This window comes from Balaenoptera physalus (assembly GCF_965194825.1).
Source record: "Balaenoptera physalus genome assembly, chromosome: 20".
NCBI lineage: Eukaryota > Metazoa > Chordata > Mammalia > Artiodactyla > Balaenopteridae > Balaenoptera > Balaenoptera physalus.
The window spans coordinates 46147754-46165819 of NC_138901.1; the positions used below are offsets into that span (position 1 = coordinate 46147754).

At 50.3% G+C, this 18066-nt stretch overlaps 2 protein-coding genes across 2 annotated transcripts in view; both read right to left on the reverse strand.

The window, feature by feature from the left end:
* The window catches only part of SPACA3 (sperm acrosome associated 3), a 37757-nt gene extending 32569 nt beyond the window's left edge, over positions 1–5188 (reverse strand). The window contains exon 1 of the mRNA XM_082443760.1: positions 2612–5188. The gene's annotated coding sequence lies outside the window, so the exon portion shown is untranslated. The remainder of the gene's footprint in view (positions 1–2611) is intronic.
* Positions 5189–5342: 154 nt separating this feature from the next.
* TMEM98 (transmembrane protein 98) lies at positions 5343–17181 on the reverse strand. The gene is made up of 7 exons (XM_082443754.1): positions 16881–17181; positions 14637–14817; positions 13359–13490; positions 12278–12311; positions 10192–10307; positions 7461–7520; positions 5343–6188 (listed from the first exon to the last, which is right to left on the reverse strand). Exons 2-7 carry the CDS (start codon positions 14765–14767, stop codon positions 5981–5983), a joined length of 681 nt encoding a protein of 226 aa, XP_082299880.1. The 5' UTR covers positions 14768–14817; positions 16881–17181; the 3' UTR covers positions 5343–5980.
* Between the last annotated feature and the right edge of the window lie 885 nt (positions 17182–18066).

An 18066-nucleotide genomic window follows, 5' to 3' on the forward strand; every position in this document is an offset into this window, starting at 1 on the left:
CAGCCATACTATCCTGAACCTGCCCGATCTCGTCCAAGGGAAAGCAGACTAGTGCCATGGTCAAGTCTGTCATCGGTCTTCCTTTCCAGTTACTTTTGACTCCCAGGCTATGCCTCCTCAAATGAAATGGCTCCATGAGGCACCAAGAATTATTTGGATTATGTCTTCAATGTTCTCAGAGCACAGTGAGCCTAGTTTATGGGCCCTGCTTGGCTCTCCCTGATTCTCTTTCCAACCTCGTCTCCCATCCCTGCTTCTTCTCATGTTAGATTCTAACCAAACACACTATGTTCCTCCATACCTAACTTGGGACATGTAGCTTCCTCCCCACGCTGACCACCTCCTACTAGTTCTTCAAGACTCTCTCTGCCTCTCCCCAACAGCCTCATCCAACTCTTTGATCCCTCTGGTTCCTCCTACCTTTAACCTTGAGCTGGGTTTGGGGTGAATAAATGAAGGTTTGATTTCTTCCAGCCTGGTTTGTTTGTTTTGCCACTACCTCTAACCTGTGAATATTATTATCAATCATTCACCCACAACACTTCACTGCTTCAAACATTTCAATGCTATTTATTTGATCTTGGATGAGAGAGGATTTTCTAAGCATAAAAGCAACGGAAGAAGTCACTAAGGGAAAGAAAATCAATACATTTGACAACACCAAATTTAAAATGTCTGGATGTCAGAAACCATTCTAAACAAAACTAAAAGGCAAATGACAAGGCTGGGGAAAGTCTATGCAATAAATATGACAAAGGGTTGTTATCCTTAATATATAAAGAGCTCATATAGATCGATAAGAAAAATATTAAAATCCCAGAAGAAAAATGGGAAAAGGACATGAATAAGTACAAAGAGCTAATAAACCCATAAAAAATCCTTCACTCCACCAGTAGTCAGGGAAACACAAATTAACACAATGCTAACGATGGTTCATCTATCAACTTCGGATAACATTAAAGGCAGATAAAAGTGAGGAGATTAAAAAAAATTTAATAAAAAGTATGGAGATCATGTGATTGTTTTCCAAGAAAAAGTAAGCACTTTTTCAACTTTCAATAGCTCCCTACCACCTAAAGAAAAAAGTCCAGGCTCTGGTCTTCACCTTCCTCTCCTGTCTCATCTCCCACCACGCCCCCCCTCCCCTCTGACACTTGCAGCAATAATTCCCTGAGCCCGGCATGGGATGCTGGCTGCAAAGACTGCCCTTCTTCGATTCTCTGTCCTCCTCCACCTCCATCATCTACTATCCCACACAATCTTCTTCTCCCAGGTAACACCTACTCCTCCTTCACAATTCTTCTGAGACAGCATCACCTTCGGGAAACTCTCGCAACCTGGGGTTGGTGCCCCTGCTCCGTGCTCTCATTACGCACACGTTCCCTTACCCAGCGCTTACTGAATTAGATTGAAAATGACTCTTGATGGGTTTCTTTCTACCTTAGAGTATATGCATCTCAAGAGAGGCATTATATTTTTATTTATTCCTGTATCCCAGGGTTTAATCCATGTAGATGCTCCACAGATGACTCCTGAACTAATCAATCATGTAATAAATTCATTATTCCATGTTGCACCATAAATTTTTTTTCTTGCCACTATTCTGGTAAATGCATGTTTTACTTAAAAAGGATAAAACTAAGCCGTTTTGAATGGAGAGAGAATACCTCACCCATGCCCCAGCCCTCATTTTAGTGCCCATGTCCTATCATCTTGTGGGTTGTAACCGATTAGTGGGCCATGAAATTAATCTATGGGTCATGACCACCAATTTTTTTAATGAAAAACACTAGAACTAGAAGAGAAAAGAATAACTCTGGGATCTGCTGTTTCCTTCGTATTGTGGATTTCCCCACCCACTGAACCCAGGCAGGCAGGAGTGGTGGTAAAGAACACCAGGTGGGGAGTTGAAGTTCCTGCTCTCATTCTTTTTTTTCTTTTTTTTTTCTGGCCATGCTGCGCAGCTTGTAGGATCTCAGTTCCCCAGCCAGGGACTGAACCCAGGTCCTGGCAGTGAAAGCGCTGAAACCTAACCACTAGACCACCAGGGAACTCCCCCTGCTCTCATTCTTAATAACACCACGAAAGTTACTGGTCTCTCTAGGCCTTGGTTTCCTTATCTGTAAAATGGGGATGATAAAATACAGATAGAATGAGACAGCAAGGAGGACCCAGTGACGCTGCAAATCCTCAAAACTGCTCATCAGCATTTCTGATACAAAGACACTGTAACTACCTACCAGGATGAGATCCAGCACGACCTCACTACTACCCCGGCCCATTCTGTTCTAACGCCTAGCCTCCCTCTTCCTCCACCCTGCCTTTCTGCCATGATTGAGTCATGAGCCTCTCAGGCTCTGCAGGAAACACGTGCTCAGTGGCATCAGGCACATTTATGGGTCTTGACGTCTAACGTCATAGGGTATGAAGTAAATGACTCTTTCTAAATTGCAAATCTGACCAAATCACTCCCCAGTTAAACCTTTTCCAGGGTCCCCATTATGCTCAGGATAAAGCTTCAACTCCCTAATATAACCTCTAAGACCCTCCATGATCTGCCAACCTGTCCAACCCCACCCTCACAGCCCACCCTCCAGCCCTTCCCCATCACCTGCAGTTCTCAAATGAGTGTGCTCTCTTGGCCCTGGACCTTTCCCATGTGGTCCAGTCTGCCTGGAACACCTCGATAACACTCTGTCAACTCTCCACTCGGGCATCAGCTCTTCCCAGGTTTCTTCCCTATCTCGACCCCGCCCCTTCCCTGTCCCGTGCCCGCTCAGGGGCCCCCGGCTAGGCATCCCTCCCTCATTGCACTGGCCACAGTCATGTTTCAATCAACTGCTCACTTGTCTCTGCTTCTTAAGGCCAGGTATTGTGGCTTTGGTTCCATATCCCCAGCACCTAGCACTATGCTTCTGCCTAAGTAAACAGTACTTGTTTGTGGGAGAGAAGGGTGGAGGGAGGGAGAAGAAGAGAAGGGAGGAAGAGGAGGACAGAGGGAGGAGGAAATAGATGGAAATTCTTCATTTGACACTTTCCCAAAGTGTCCAAGGTCATAACGTAACTCAGGGGCTTTGAACTGTAAGTCATTTTCTAAAGATCAGGCTCATGTGGCCACACGGAGTAGAAAGGGTCTCTGAAGAGAAGGAACTCCTGGAATGTGGCGGTCAGGGTAAGCACCAGGGTAAGTTGGATGCCAGGAACACGTGTTCTGTCTGGGAGATTTCACAAGCTGGTGGAGACTCTGGGCTGCGCTCTGGAGGAATGCAAGCTTGGGCAGTCAACCCTGGAACACTGATAAGAGGCCAAGAGCTTTGATTGCCTTCCTGTTGTGAACATACTTGGGGTGGGGCAGGAACGAGGTTGGGCCAGTGATTCCAGAATTTTGGCTATTTGGTTCCAGAGCTCATGAACAGAGCTTAGACAGAGCCATGGTAACTGGGGTGACACCATCTCGATCAGCTGCATCAGGGCACGGGGGACTTTGGAGAGAGAAGTATTAACATTGGCTAATCAGTACCAGGCACACAATTGGACATTTCACATACACTGCTTCATGCAATTGACATACCAACCCAATGAGGCAGTAGCCTTGATTTTACAGGTGAGAGAGCTAAGGACCAGAGAGGTTAAGAAACTTGTCCAAGTTCACACAGTCAATGACTGAGCCCAAATCTGAATCTAATTCTGTCTGACTTCAAAGACCTTGCTCTTTTCACCCTCAATTCCTATCCCTAATTCCTTCTTCATTCAGAATTTGAGTCTGATGCTCCTACTCCAGAGTAAGAGGGGGTGGGGGTCATGGAAGAAAATCATGGAGGAAAAGATCTATGACAATATACACAGACACTAGTGAACTAGGGACTCAGGATGTGTCCATCATCTGGGAAACCATACCTGGCTGGATCCCCAGTGCTTGCCAACCAGTCCCTCCCAAATGAGGAGGCAAGTTCAGCCAACTCCCAAAGGGCTAGAAGAGTCCCACCCCAAAGACAGTGCTTCCACCTCAACCATCAGTCACCAACACCAACCTGATCCAGAGACTTCTTATTTGTCCTGCACCGGAAACAAAAGAAAGGCTCCACAGCAGCAGAATCAGAGATCCTGCAGCCTAGCAGACACTTCCAAGGTCTTCAGCCACCTCTTCTCACTACTAAAAGGGCAGCATCTCAGAGCTTGAGGAAGTAGGTGGGTCAGGACTTGCCAGGGTTCAGAGATGGGAGGTGGTGCTGGGAAACTTCTCCACCTCTAACCCCACACCTTGTGGATGGTATTTGAGAGATTAAGGGCTCTCTCTGGCTTAGGGCTCTGGTCCAGGTTAAAATACAGGGACATTGACAACCATGGCAGCCACTGCAACCTTAGCATGGTGGTTTCCAGTCTGCTTATGAAAGCAGGTATTGAAACGGAGGGGAAAAGACAAAAACAGGAGGACTCTGGATATCTATCGGTGGAGGACACAGATAGAAAAGTCACAGTGACTCTGTGGACACTGCCCATTCACAGCTCACCAGCAGGACAGGAAAGTTACCTAGCACGTGTTCAGGGCTGATGGGAGTGGACAATCCAGTAAGGCGTCTCCCCTGTCCTCAGGAATCCCTCTATCCTTCCATGAGGGTTGAGCCCCAGCTTCCCTCTCCTGACTCCACCTCCCCAAGTGGGAATTGGTGTGCACTGTGCTGGAGAGAAGCATCTTGCTTTTCAGGAGAGAATGAAATTGGATGGATGACACATCTCAATGACAAACAAGGCCCCGATCTTGGACTTGGGAACATGGGTTCCTGGTTCTCTAGAATCAGGCTGAGGGATTTGCTGACTTGAATTAGGGCACAGAAAATGAAATGGGAACAGACATGGAGCTCCAAACATGCTTAACAGCATAGGATATGAACCAAGGCAGCCCCCAAGCCAGGGCCCTCTCCCAAGAGTGAGGTTGGCTCTGAGATCCTGGGAGGAAAAAAAGTATTTCAGGTGTTCCTATATGCTTGTGATGGAAATTATAGAATTTGGATGCAGTCTGGATTATACAATTGTGATTCTGGGTTCCCCAAAGGTCTCAAGTCATAAAAATGCCCCTCATCTTTCAGTACTTGCCAAACAAGCAGATACCAGAAGAAAGGGGACCCATCTTTCCTGGATGTCATTGGTAGTGTGGAAACAATACTTCATGGTGGTTATCTTCACCTCTGCCTGAACTCTGGAGGGTCTCTGAATATCTTATTTTGAGTCATACACACAAGGCATCCTTGGGATTCTTAGCCTCTCTCCTTCCACCCTCAGTCCTCAGACAAATACGTCCCGCCACACACCGTGCATCAGAATTTGACTAAACAACCACACAATTGAGGGAAAGCTAAGTATATGTTTACTCTCCACCTAGTGGTAGCTAGGTAAAATTGCAGGCATAATGATAAAAAGGAAATGATCAACTCTACGTTGCTCATCTTCAAACCCAAACCTGTAAAGAGAAGGAGGGACCCAGAAGCCTCAGGGACCGGGCAGATAATACAAATAAATGAAACAGGCCAGGTGAGAGAGTACAAGTATTGTCAAGAGAGGCAACTCCTACGTAGTTCCAATTGATTGTCCTCTGTGGAAAATGCAGATCAGAGTTGCCTCAACTTCTGATTGTTCAAGAGAAACCAGATATTCTGATTTAATGTGAAACCTCCTGATTCTTAGATGGTGGCTGGATTTTCTTGAAAACACTAGGTGAGCTAAATAAAGCTTACAGTCCTCCAGTTTTCAAAGCTCTGCTGTACAGATGGTGACTGTCATCTCCCCTAACTGTGGGATTAGACTGCCACTCACCAGCCACCATTTGTAACTACAACAGAGGCATCAACTGCTTTACTACACACACACAGCTGGACTCCCCAGCTGTGGAGAACTAACTCTACAGGAAGAAGTAGAAGGCACAGCTGAGCCAGCCAGCCATGGCAGCAGGCTGGCCCTGTGACCAGCTGTGGGCTGGTAGGCACTAAATGGCCGACTGCTCCTGCAGGAAGCCTTCAGGGCCTGGGAGACCTTTATCTGGCTCCGAAGCCAGGGCTGCTTCTCGAAGGACTTCCAAGTGCTCCTCGGCAGCTGACAGCGACTGGTCAATCCAATCCAGGCCCCCGGTCAGGTGGCAGGCATTCCTGGTCACCAGCACCAGATGACTGACAGACAGGAGCAAGGCAGTTGTCCTAAAAAAAACAACAGGATCAGGTTCCGAAGGATCTAAGGGACTTTGCCCCAAAGCCCAAAGGGATAGAGTCTAGACTGGTGTTCCCCAAGCTGGAGTCCCTTCCTTAGGAGGTTGCTGAGTATGTAATTTAAAGAGAGTTCGATGCTCAAAGAAAGCTGGGAACGCCTGGGTTAAACAAAGGTAACTGAAGCCCTTCTCAGATGATGCACGTGGTAAAGCTCTAAGGGGAGAATGTAATACTCTGAGTCTCACTAACTTATTTAAGACTGGGAGCCCACTTTCTGCAACACATCCATTAACATCTCCCAGAAGAGGGTTTTGTGGGACAATTTGGATCTAGTCAATTGGATAAGCACATCCCCAACTGCTGCCCCCTTGAAGACAGGATATTCATACCCCACCTTGGGCATCACTTAATGATTCTGAATCAATGAGGGCCAGGGCTGGTTTACCGCATCCTAAAAAATTTAATTGCAAACTAAACTGAGGAGGAGGCTTTTCAGTATTGAAAGATTCAGTGCAGAATATCTTCTATATAGTGAGTGTGCACGATGCATTTGGGAATGCATTGCAGATGACTAGCCCATGAACACAGCTGGGCAGTAATAGGAGTGGGGCGGAGAGACCAACTGAATTGCTGTGACCCACAGCCTGTCTGGCAATTATTACACAGTGGGCCTATGAAACAGTCATATCAATCTGAGAGACAAAGGAACATGTTTTTTTTTTTAAGTGGGTTTATAACTCGTAGAGGAACATAACAACTTCAAAAGCCTAAGTACACTCTGCATATTAGGGGAGGATCATGAGACGGGGCTCCTGGGTACGTCCTGTGGAAGGTGAGCACAGCTTTAGCTGACCTGTCACTTGCATTCTCATTTCCTGCCCACCACCCGTACCAGCGACCCACCGGGCGGCACTCACAGCTGAGGCATGTCTGCTTCCGGCGTCCAAAGGGCAGAGAGAGCTATGGGGGAAGTGGGAGGGAGGGAAGGTGCAGATAGGACTTGGCCTGGGTGGACGTTTAATCACAAAAATTCAAAATCTAAGACTGGCTCTTCCTCCTCTGGGGTTTCAGGAAGAGCCCTGGCCGCCAGCATCCAGCCAGGCTTCGTTCGCTGGTTGGCTGACCATTACCCACAGCCCAGGCAGCCTTGGGAACCCACCAACACAGCTCTCTCCTCCACAACCTGAACAGCCGACCTCACAGATGTGATAACACAGGGAGCCTCCAGCATGAAAAGACACACGACCACTCCACCCCTCTCACCGGGCATCCAGGAGCTTCGGGTCCAACGGAGGGTACATTGACTTCACAACATCGTCCACTCTGAGGGGAGGCAAAAGGTTTTCAGTATTTCGCTTTTCTTATGGCCTTTTCTCCTTCCTTTCTTTCCTTATCCCTATGCTTCTCTTTTGATATTCCAGACCCAGTCTTTAGGGACTTTAACTGCATTCTCAGACAGGGACTTAAACAGAAAGACTTAAGATTCAGTTTAGCGAATATTTCTTCTGGTTTTGTTTTAGCTCCAGTGGTCTAAAAAGTACAAGTTCGCACATCTGGAATGATGTTCAAGATATACAACTACATTTGGACTTCCCTGGTGGTGCAGTGGTTAAGAAACCGCCTGCCAATGCAGGGGACACGGGTTCGAGCCCTGGTCCGGGAAGATTCCACATGTCGCGGAGCAACTAAGCCCATGTGCCACAACTACTGAGCCTGCGTGCCACAGCTACTGAAGCCCACACACCTAGAGTGCATGTTCCGCAACAAGAGAAACCACTGCAATGAGAAGCCCTTGCACCACAATGAAGAGTAACCCCGGCTCGCCGCAACTAGAGAAATCCCGTGCACAGCAACGAAGATCCAATGCAGTCAAAAATAAATAAATAAATTTATTAAAAAAAAAAAAAAAAAGATATACTACTACATTAAAATAGCATATTGCCAAACAATATGTAAAGTTTGATTGATCTCATTTGCGGAAAAATGAATAAACAAAAGCTGTGAAATGCAGTGGGCAGGGGCAGTCTGGAGGAATACTCACCAGTCAACAGGGATTACCTCCAGGAATTAGGATGGGGTGGAATTAGGGGGTCCTTCACTTTTCAGATACTCTATTTCTGCAACGTTTTAACTTTTACAAGTGTTTATTACTTTTACATTTAATTTTTTAAAAATGGTTAAAGGTAGTTATATAGAACACTAAAAAAACCCTCCAAGTTTAATTTGGGTTCAAACTACTGCATTGGATTTCTTTTAGCACACGGTACAGTTCATGGTTAATTTTCTTTTAATCAAATTCTAGAAGGAGCTACTATTCATCCTCATTTACATGGTTCAAGGTTTTCATCCAAATCCTTGCTCTTGGACCACCTGATAGTCAAGAAGCAAAAAATAACGATGTATTGTTTGATTCCCAAAGGCACTTGAAAACAGATGCCCTTGAAAGTCCTTGTCTTGGGACTGAGGGGCTGGTGCGGAAGTACAGAGGTGTGGTCACTCAGTGCCCATCTTAGCCGGCCCCTTTCTCTGCCCTGCAGCTGAAGCCACTCTTCTTGAAACTAACATGCTATCAACACACTGTATGGAATAGATGGAGCAAGAAAAACAGTTGAGACAAAAAACAGCCCGAAGGAGAAAGAAGTGTGAGGGCAAAAAGACAAAGCAAGGCCCCTGATTGATTTATGGCAGGGATCATTCTGGAAGCAATCCAAGGTGCTCTGTAGGACGGGCCAGTGAGCACAAGGTGAGGTCTGCCCTCTGAGCGATGCCACACCCTGGCTCTAGCACCATTGCTAATCCTGACCACCCAGGACTTCAATGGGACTCAGAAATCTCAATCTCTTTCCTCCTCCGAGCCCTCCTGGCGATGCTGCCTTGTAACCTGGGGTCACATGAATTCGTCTGGCCCCTGGGATGGCTCTCAGAAGTAACAAGAAGCATGAGGAAGGTCCAGCAGATATGAGCAATGCAGCCTCTACCAATCACGGGAGGCCAGAGGAAGGTCTGGTGCTTGCCCAGAGCCTGGGTCGGAGGGTCTTCAGGCCAAGGGCCGACCTAGGCTGATCCCACTCAAGTAGCCACACCCACCCGGGGCAGCTCCAGAGAAAGCCAAGAACTCTTCTGGATCATCTCCTTCCCACGTTCTCAACTCACTGAACTCCCTGGACAGAGTTCAAGTGTACCAACTCTTTCATGTTCCCTCCAAGGGCTGGTTCCTCGTGATCTACCCGAGGCCACTGCAACGTGGAAAGCGAGGACCTCTGGAACTCCGAGGCTGATAAAGAAAACATCCTGAACTCGAAAAACTCCCAACTCAGGCACATCCACATGCCAGCCACCAGATGGCAGCACCAACTTAGTACCGCCCTTCCCTCTAAGAGAAGGGCTTTATTTTCTTCACAAGATCGAGCCCAAATGAGGGGGTGGAGCTGTTGACTACAATCCTGCTCCTTGCCTCCCACATGGTATTCTGCAGACAGCCTGGAATTTGGGAGATCTGAATGATGTCTTCACCTCCCACCCGGTCCCGGAGGCTGCTGGCTGGGCCCTGGATGGGGCCGGGGGTGACAGCACAGAGACAGGGAGCTGGTCTACAGTACAGACGCCAGCCACGAGGTCACTGCACACAGGGCTGTGGGCACCAGTGGGAAATGTGCTTGCTGGCCCGGAGCCCAGGAAGAAGGTGTGGCAAAAGGAAGGAAAGCAGCCCCGGCTGGCACGGGACCCAGGAAGAAGGAGCCACTCAGCACTAGTCATATGCTGGCATTTCCCAAAAAGCCTACAGGAGGGGGCACTCTGGAGGGGAGGGGAGCTGTATGACACCACCTTAGCCTGAAAGCCTCCCAGCGTCTACACCCTCCTGGGTGCTCTGGGAATGTGTAGGACATAAACCACTCAAGTTGCCCCTGGAGTGTCTCAGGAGAGCCTGGTCTTTCCCTCATCCCAGCTGCCGGCCCCTCCCCTCCCCCTCCCCCGCGGAGTATGGGGACCTCACCTGGGGCTGATCCGCTTGGCCACCACGATGATGTCACTGACACTGGCTGAGGTCTTCATCTTGGCCCCCGAGCCCATTGTCATGGCAACAAGTTTTTCCGTCAGAGTGTGACAAATCTACCGCAGCAGGGAGGAGAGAGGTGATGAGGAGGGACCCAGCTCCCCCGAGGGCTTCTGCCAACCCCACAAAGCCAAACACGCCCCCCATCTCACAGCTGGGCCCAACCTAACGGACAGATTGAAGTGAAAAGTACACAGAGATGAGAGGAAATGGGATGGAAGAGGCAAACCCGAGGACACGGCCGGGTGAGGAGAGAGGGGTGGGAACCTCAGATCAGGGTCAGGGTTTCGGCTTAGAGAAGTCTGAGCTGAAATAATCTGTCTAAGAAAAATCATGTGCTCTAATTTCACCTTCTCACTTAAGGGCAAAAACCTATTTTCTCTCTCGATTCCTTCACCTCCTGGCTTCGTCTTCCAAAACGATAAAGATCTCCATGGGCACCCTCAGAACTATGGACGGACAAAGGGCAACTGTTCCCTGTAAGCACATCCTCCAAAAGTGGAACTTATTTCAGCACTTTTCTAGGGTAACATTTTCACGTTTGTCAAGATGATGATAAAAGGGCCTTGGAAAAAAAGCAGGAAAACAGCAAGACCAGGACACGTGGCCTTTTTCATCACGCACCAACAATGCTGGCCGCCCCCAAAGCTTTGCTCCTCACTTTCACACCTCCCCGATGTCAGAACCTGGATGTGCTTCAGGCCCTGGCAAAGAAGTTCCATCACTTGCCTTATACTTGGGGCTGGAAAAGAGAGGCCGAAAGAAGCCCAATAGCCCACCGAGGAGAGAGCCCAGGCCCTTCCCTCGAGGCCCCATCACAGGGATTCAAGGGCATGTGGCCAAGCAAAAGGGCCTCGGGATCCCAAGAGGAAGATGAGAGGCTCTCCTTTGATCTAAGGCTCTCAGGATGGACCACTGATTCCAATCCAATAAGACACCTTCTGGCTGATTTAACCCACACCTCAGCTGTCATTCATTCCCCCTCCTCCAACAGGCAAGGGCAGGGGACAAAACCCAGAGCCAGGACACATCCTGGTTGGGAGAAGGGGGATGTAATATGGTGTCATTGCTCTAGACATTAGACCCTTGTATCTCCATCTATAACCACATCTATACCCCAAGAGCTTCTTGGAATTCAATAATAAGCCTGGACTCTGGGACTACAATGTCCCACCAGGAACTTCTTTGTCCCCCAAGAGAACAGCTGAAGAAGAGGTGGGATGAAAGACTTTTTAATATTTTGTACTGAATGACACTTAAAGCTGTCTTTTTTGAAATCTTGAATAATTGCTAGACAGAGAGAGAAATGTGTGGTTCGCCAGGTTACTGAAATGAACGATATTTGCCATTGGCCAAACATTTCAATATTATTATTATCCTATTAAGTAGGAGAGCGTGAGGCAAGAATTGAAAGCCAAATGCCGAAACTATAAAAATTACCCCAAACTATAAAAATTTCCCCAAATGCAAATTGGATGCAACTCTCCACCCTGTCCTGGAGGCTGTAGGCATTAGAAGAAAAAAGTCTGCCTTCAGGTTGAAGTACTCACGGTTTGGCTTTTTTTTTAACACTGATTGTCCCGTTTGGCTGACTACCGTCACAGTCAAAGAGGGCTGGTGAGCAACTTCTATTAACTGCAGAAGCCCCAATAACAGAACTCAACTTGCTGTCGAGGGCTGAGCTCTCTGTTCATGAAAGAAAGTGCCCAGGAGAAGCTGAGAAGCCCCGTCTCCCCCTAAACACGGTCTCTATTCTGCACACAGCTTTCTCCATGGTCAGTGAAAATGGGGTTAGCGACTGCCTGTATGAGGACCATGTGGGAAGGGCCTTGAGAATTCTAAAGCAGAACAGACCATCCAGGGGGAGCAGAAGTGAACAGTAGAAACTCCAACCGTCAGGCATGTTACAAAAGGCCTCCTGCACAGGTCAGCGCTCTTCCCAAAGTTCCTTCCCCTCGGACAGTCTGCGGACACGGATGCTTTGGTGACCACCCCTTATTCTCCTGGGGAAATCGCAGACTATTACCTTCAAGATGGCAATGCAGTGGGACATGAGACCCCTGGGGAGACAAGAAGCATTTGTCAGTGCTCCTCCTGAGAGGCCCACCTCCCTCCAGCGACCACCTCCGTGCCTCATCCAGCTCTGACCAGTGGGCACAGCTGGACACCACCTGAGAACAGGGGTGCCTCAGCGATAAAACGAACAAGCCCAGTAGCTAAACCAGGAGGCACCTTCTGTCCCGTCTTTCCCTTTCCTCTCCTGCACCCAACCATGCTGTTTTAGAGCTCTGAGCTTCTGAGACTGTTCCCTCCACCCAGGGAATCCTTCCCTGTATCCTCAGCCTGGGCGGTCCAGCGGTTAAGACTCCGCACTTCCACTGCAGGGGGCACGAGTTCGATCCCTGGTGGGGGAAGTTCCGCACGCCGCACGGTGCGGCCAGAAAAAGACCCAGGACAAAAGGCACGCACTCTGGGAAAGCCTTCACGAAATCCAGCCCCACCTCCAGCCAGGCAGCTCTAGACGCCACCTCCTCCGCGTGTCCGCTGCACCGCGCACAGAGACCCCCCTCCATCATTTCTGCAATACTGTATTTTAGTAGAATTCTGCCTCCACCGCCAGTTCCATAGCTGCAGCGCCTGGCCCAGAGCCCGCACATCACACCTGTAAACATCTGCCCAGTGAATGAACGGCTGAGTGACAGGAAAGGGAGCGGCACACTCTTCTCAAGCTACAGCATCTCCTGGTGGGTGGAGGGATCTCCGAGGGACACCGGAGACAAAGGCAGCATCCCTGGAGCCTGAGGGTCAAATTCACAGGCGCCCCAAGAATAACCCAAGCACATCAGAGTGACTTTAGAACAACTCTGCCACACATCTATGGGCCTCAGTGCTCAGGTCTACAAAATGGGGAGAGCAAGGACAAACACCGTGGTGTCATATTCTAAGTTCCCTCCACAGTGAAGGCAGGGGAAAGAGAAGCAAGTGGCACAGCGCTCCTGGGCGCTCAGTCGAGGGCTCTGGAAAAGGAGGCCACGCAAGGGCACCCAGGAGCCTCGGTCGTCATCCCCAGGCGGCCGCAGGAAAGCAAATGGTCCCCAAGGCCTTACGAGGCATCTTCAATCCACTCTTCGTTCTCCAGAATGGCCTCGATGTGGGGGTTGGTGATGACGACATCATCCAGTTCCAGCTCCGAGGGCTCAGACTGGGTCTCCATGGCGCCGATGAGGTCCACAATGGGCCTGGAAGGAAAGCCCAGCTAAGTGGTTTCAAGATGGGCGACCGCTGCTGACTCTCTCCTCATCGAGGTCCACATATCCGCCCGAAAGGATAAAGGGAGTGAGTAAGTTCAAGCAGGGACTTGTTCTGGAGCCAAACCTGAGGCTAGTGGAACTGCACTGTGGGCAGGGCACATGGCTAGACAGTGAGTCAAGGAAGTAGGGGCACGAAAACACAAGAAAAGTGACACAGAACAAGATGCGCCACTAAGAGAAAGGCAGGGCTACAACCACAAGAATTACAAAGATGTACTAGACAGGGCTGCTCCTTTGGGACAAAATAATATCCGTTTGTAACTTATTTGCCCTCCACACCTACCTTTCATGGAGACGCTAAGGTTCCTAATACTCAAACTGACCTGTACTTGTTCTGCAGAATCAACTCCTGGGAGCGACCTTGGTCCACCGGCACGAGCCCATCCCCTCCTAGTTATACTAGAGAAGCGGGCGAAGTAAAAATACCTCCTACTTTACAACAGGGCCCTTGAAAACATGAGACGCCACAGCAGAGCTTTCCTGGGTCATACAAATGGTCATTTACTAATTATTAACCACTCAACAGAGATGCTGATAGGATTCAGATAGAGGGGTAAGAGAAACTAAGGGTTTAGTGGCCAGGGTCCCTTGGGATCTATCAATTAAAATATCCCTAAACTGAAAACGGGATCTTGCTTACAAAGTATGTTTCACATGAAGAACATCATGAAGAAATTCGAGCAGAGAGAGAGGCGCTCCTATGCTGGGGTTTCGTAGCCCCAAGTGTCTGTTGCTTAGATGTGTGGCTGTAATGTGGGCACTGGATTTCTGTTCCTATGAGTTTGGCTGGAAAGGGATTTGGCCTGTCCAAATGCTAAGTGACGTGGCCAAGTTTGGGATAGATTTGTGCTAGGTGAACATGTTCAGAGACAGAGTCCGAGATGGCTCAGGATGTTGGGGGAGCTTAAGGAGCATTATTAAGCTCTGAGGTCTTTATAGGGAAGGACAGCCTTTGGGTACCATTTTAGAGATAAAAAGCTGAACGACAGCTGCCCAGCACCAAAGTTCTTTTTCTTTTGTCGGGGCCCCAGGGCACAGCCCCTCTCTCCTCCTTCCCCTCCCTGAGCCACTCACTTGGAATCATAGCGCTGCAGGAGATCTCGAGGCCGGCAGTAGCGCTGCCTGCAAACCACCACCAAGGCTGCAAACGAGGCCAGAAAGATGGTGGCCAGCACACCTATGGCAACAATCACCACGGTCTCCATGCTTCCAGGTGGCTCCCTCAGTCCTGGTCAATCCCCCGCATGGGCTGAAGCTGGAAAGACACAAGGGCAGAGCAGCCTGGTAAAGAAGCAATGAAAAGTAGTGTGGTGGTGTGGGGTCTTCCCTGCTGGCGGGTTGATGGGGAGGGCAGCTAGGTTCCCCAAAGTCACCTGTAGAGACCTGAGGGCATGAACAGAATCAAGACGCATTTTAGGTCATGCCCCAAATTTGATCTTTTCCTTCACTAAAAGCGTTTGCTCCCCAATTAAACGGGGATGGCCTTTTCAACCTGGGACAAAAGGAAACATTGTCACTAGCACTGTTGTTTTCACATCTGCACCAGGAGCATGAAAGAACACCCACCTAAGAAGAAAGGTGGAACTGTAGTCCCTGAGGGTCTACTCTGTGCCAGGCACTTGGTATGTGTTCACTCTTCTAACGATCCTATGAGGTAGGTATCAGTATCCCCATTTTACAGTTGAGAAAACTGAGGTCCAGAGAGGTTAAGTAATTTGTCCAAGTTTACGTAGTCAGGAAGCAGAAAGCCATCCACTCAAACTGAGATGGACGGTCACCTCCCTTGTCCTTTCTAAGGAGGAAAGAGGATTCTAAAAATTCTGGGGAAAGTTTCGATTGTGAGTTTCAGCGTTGGAAACTTACAACTGGTATTAAAGTGTTCCTTGCCTATTCACTGCCTGTTTTCATTTAGGTCGTTCTTTCACACCTATCTTAAACTCATAGGCTGGAGGAACAATGGCATCTCAGGGAAGCATGTATTCACAATGTTATTTCATTGCAGGTCTCCTACTTGTGTCCTTTTGAGCAAGTCTTCTCCCCTCTCTGGGCTTTAATTTCTCCACCTGCAAAAAAGGGTGCTTTGACCTAGAATTCTCTCTGACTCCAGGACAGTACATCTTCTCTCTTTGGATTTAATGCTATGTTCTATGTCTTGGAGGGTCCAAATGCTCCTGATCATCATTCAATAAGTATTTATTGTTCATTTACTATGCACCAAGCACTGGACTGGATTCTGGAGATTGGAGATAAATAAGACATGGGCCCCAAAACCTGGGGAGCTGGGGGGAGAGGCAGACAGGCAGACAAACCATTTCAACTCCGTGTGCCTGTGTCACATGCAGAAGTACACAGAAAACAGAGTGCCAGTGCTTACATGACACTCTCTAGGAAAGCTTTCCTCCCAGGGCAGGTGATGCCTGAGCTGGGTTTTGAAGGATGAGGAGTTTTCCAGGGGGACTTCACTGGCTCAAAGTGCCAAGGAAGCCTTCTCAGAGAACTCACAGAGCTGCTCTCCCATGTGATGCTCACGTGCCCACAAGGGTAAGAAGGCTGGGATCTACCTTTTTCATCTCTGCATCTCTGTGTTTGTGGGGGGAGGGATCCTGCGTCAGTTTCTCTAGGTGTGTTTCTCTATACTATCCCTCCTAAAGGACTACCTCCTTTAGCCCTTTGTCCTTCCTCCTCCTCTCACTTCTCACTCTCTTCATTTTTCCCTGTCTCAGCTTTCCTCTCCACCCTTCCTTCTGTTTTCCCCCTCCCCTCATCTCTTGCTTTCTCGGTGTTTCCCTTCCCCTCCCCCTGCCCCAGGTCTCCAAGACCGCCCGCTTTGTTTCCTGTCTTCCTGTGCGTTTCGGGTGAGTTTCCCTGAGTGTGTAGGAGCTTTTCTGTGAGTTGTTGCCGTCTCCCTCCGTGATCGGTCTGTACGAGTGTTTCTTCGTGTGTTTTCTTTTTTCTTTGTGTATTCTCCTCTGTGTGTTTCAGGATGAGTTTTTCTGTTTCCCTCTAGCGGGTTCTAAATCCACAAGGATAAAACAGACCCAAGACCCGCCTCCTTCCCCCTGCGCGGCCACCCAGAACACCCACGCCACACGCAGGACCTAGGGAGGGACCCCCACGCGCCCCGGCGCGCGCCACGCGGGGCTCGATGGCTCCGGGGCGCGCAGCTCCGCCTCTCCCCCCTCGCGGGCGCCGGGCTCCCCTCCCCCTCCTCTCCCGCACCCCCCGCCCGCCCCGCGCACCCGGCTCCAAAGGGGCTGCCAGGGGGCGGCCCGCGTGGAGCCCCGGTCCCCAGCTCCGCGGTGCGCCGGGCTCACCCACCTGAGGCTGCGGCTCCGGGACGCAGGCGGGGGCGCTCCCGCGGCCGGGCCCCCCGCGATGGCAAAGTCCGGGCGCGGGACTGGCGGCCGCCTGCGAGCGGGGCATGCCGGGAAGGCACCGAGATAAGTCCCGGCGGCCAAACCCCCGGAGGTGGTGCGGGCGGGGGAGCCGCCGGCCGAGCATCCAAATCCCCCGCTACCAGGCGCCGCCGTCACCGCCAGGCCCCCGGGGCCGGCCGGGGGTTGGGGCCGCGGAAGGCCCGGGCAGCTGCGAGGCTGTGGCTCAGCGACCCGACAGGCGGTTCCCGCGCCCCCGCGGAGGCCGGGCCGTGGAGGGGAGGGGAAGGGGGAGGGAGGGGGAGGGGGACGCGGAGGGTCTGGCCGTCCGGTGGGGGTGGGGAGCGCCAGGCGTCTCCACAGTGTGGCTGGGCCGGGAGCGAGTCTGCTCTGCTCCCCGCTGTCTGGTTTAAATCCTGGCTCTGCCACTCACTAGCTTGTGGGCAACTGATTTCACTCCTCGGTACCTTGGTTTCTTCCTCTGTGAAAGGCACTACGACTTGTAAGCATCCTGAGTTAGTTAAATGCCACGATGCATGCAATGCTGGGCCCAGGGTCAGTGGTAATCAGTGAGCCACCCTGGGCAGTGACAAGCAGGCCCACCCCTACCAACTGCCTGGCCAGGGGCAAGAGTACGATTGCAGGACCCTGGTTGGCAGTCCTGCCCCTTCCGTTCAAACCCTACTCCATCCCATACCAAAGGGGGACTCACAGTGCGTTCATACGGACACAGCCTCCACCCTGCAGTGAGCCATCCCTCAGGCCTGAAGATGCCCACGACAGGCGGTGCCGGCTGCCTTGGAAGGATGGAGGTCCACGCAGCCCCCGGAAGCAGGCTGGGGGCCGTCTGAGCAGGGATTTCCAGAGTCCAGAGTACCAGGAGCATGGTCTAGAAGGATCATGGGCATTCTCCCTTGGCTCTTGAACTCCTAGCCCTGTGAGGAAGAGGCAGGACCAGGGCAGGACCAACTAAAGCCTGGGGCCCAGTTAACCAGTCTCAGGTCAGTACTGGTCATAAGTACCGAAGGATGCAGACCAGGTCCCGGGCACTTAATGCAGGCTCTGCAATCTTGTAGCCCCTAGGCCACATCCAGCCCACAGAGGTATTGCTTTGGCTTACAGTTTTTAAA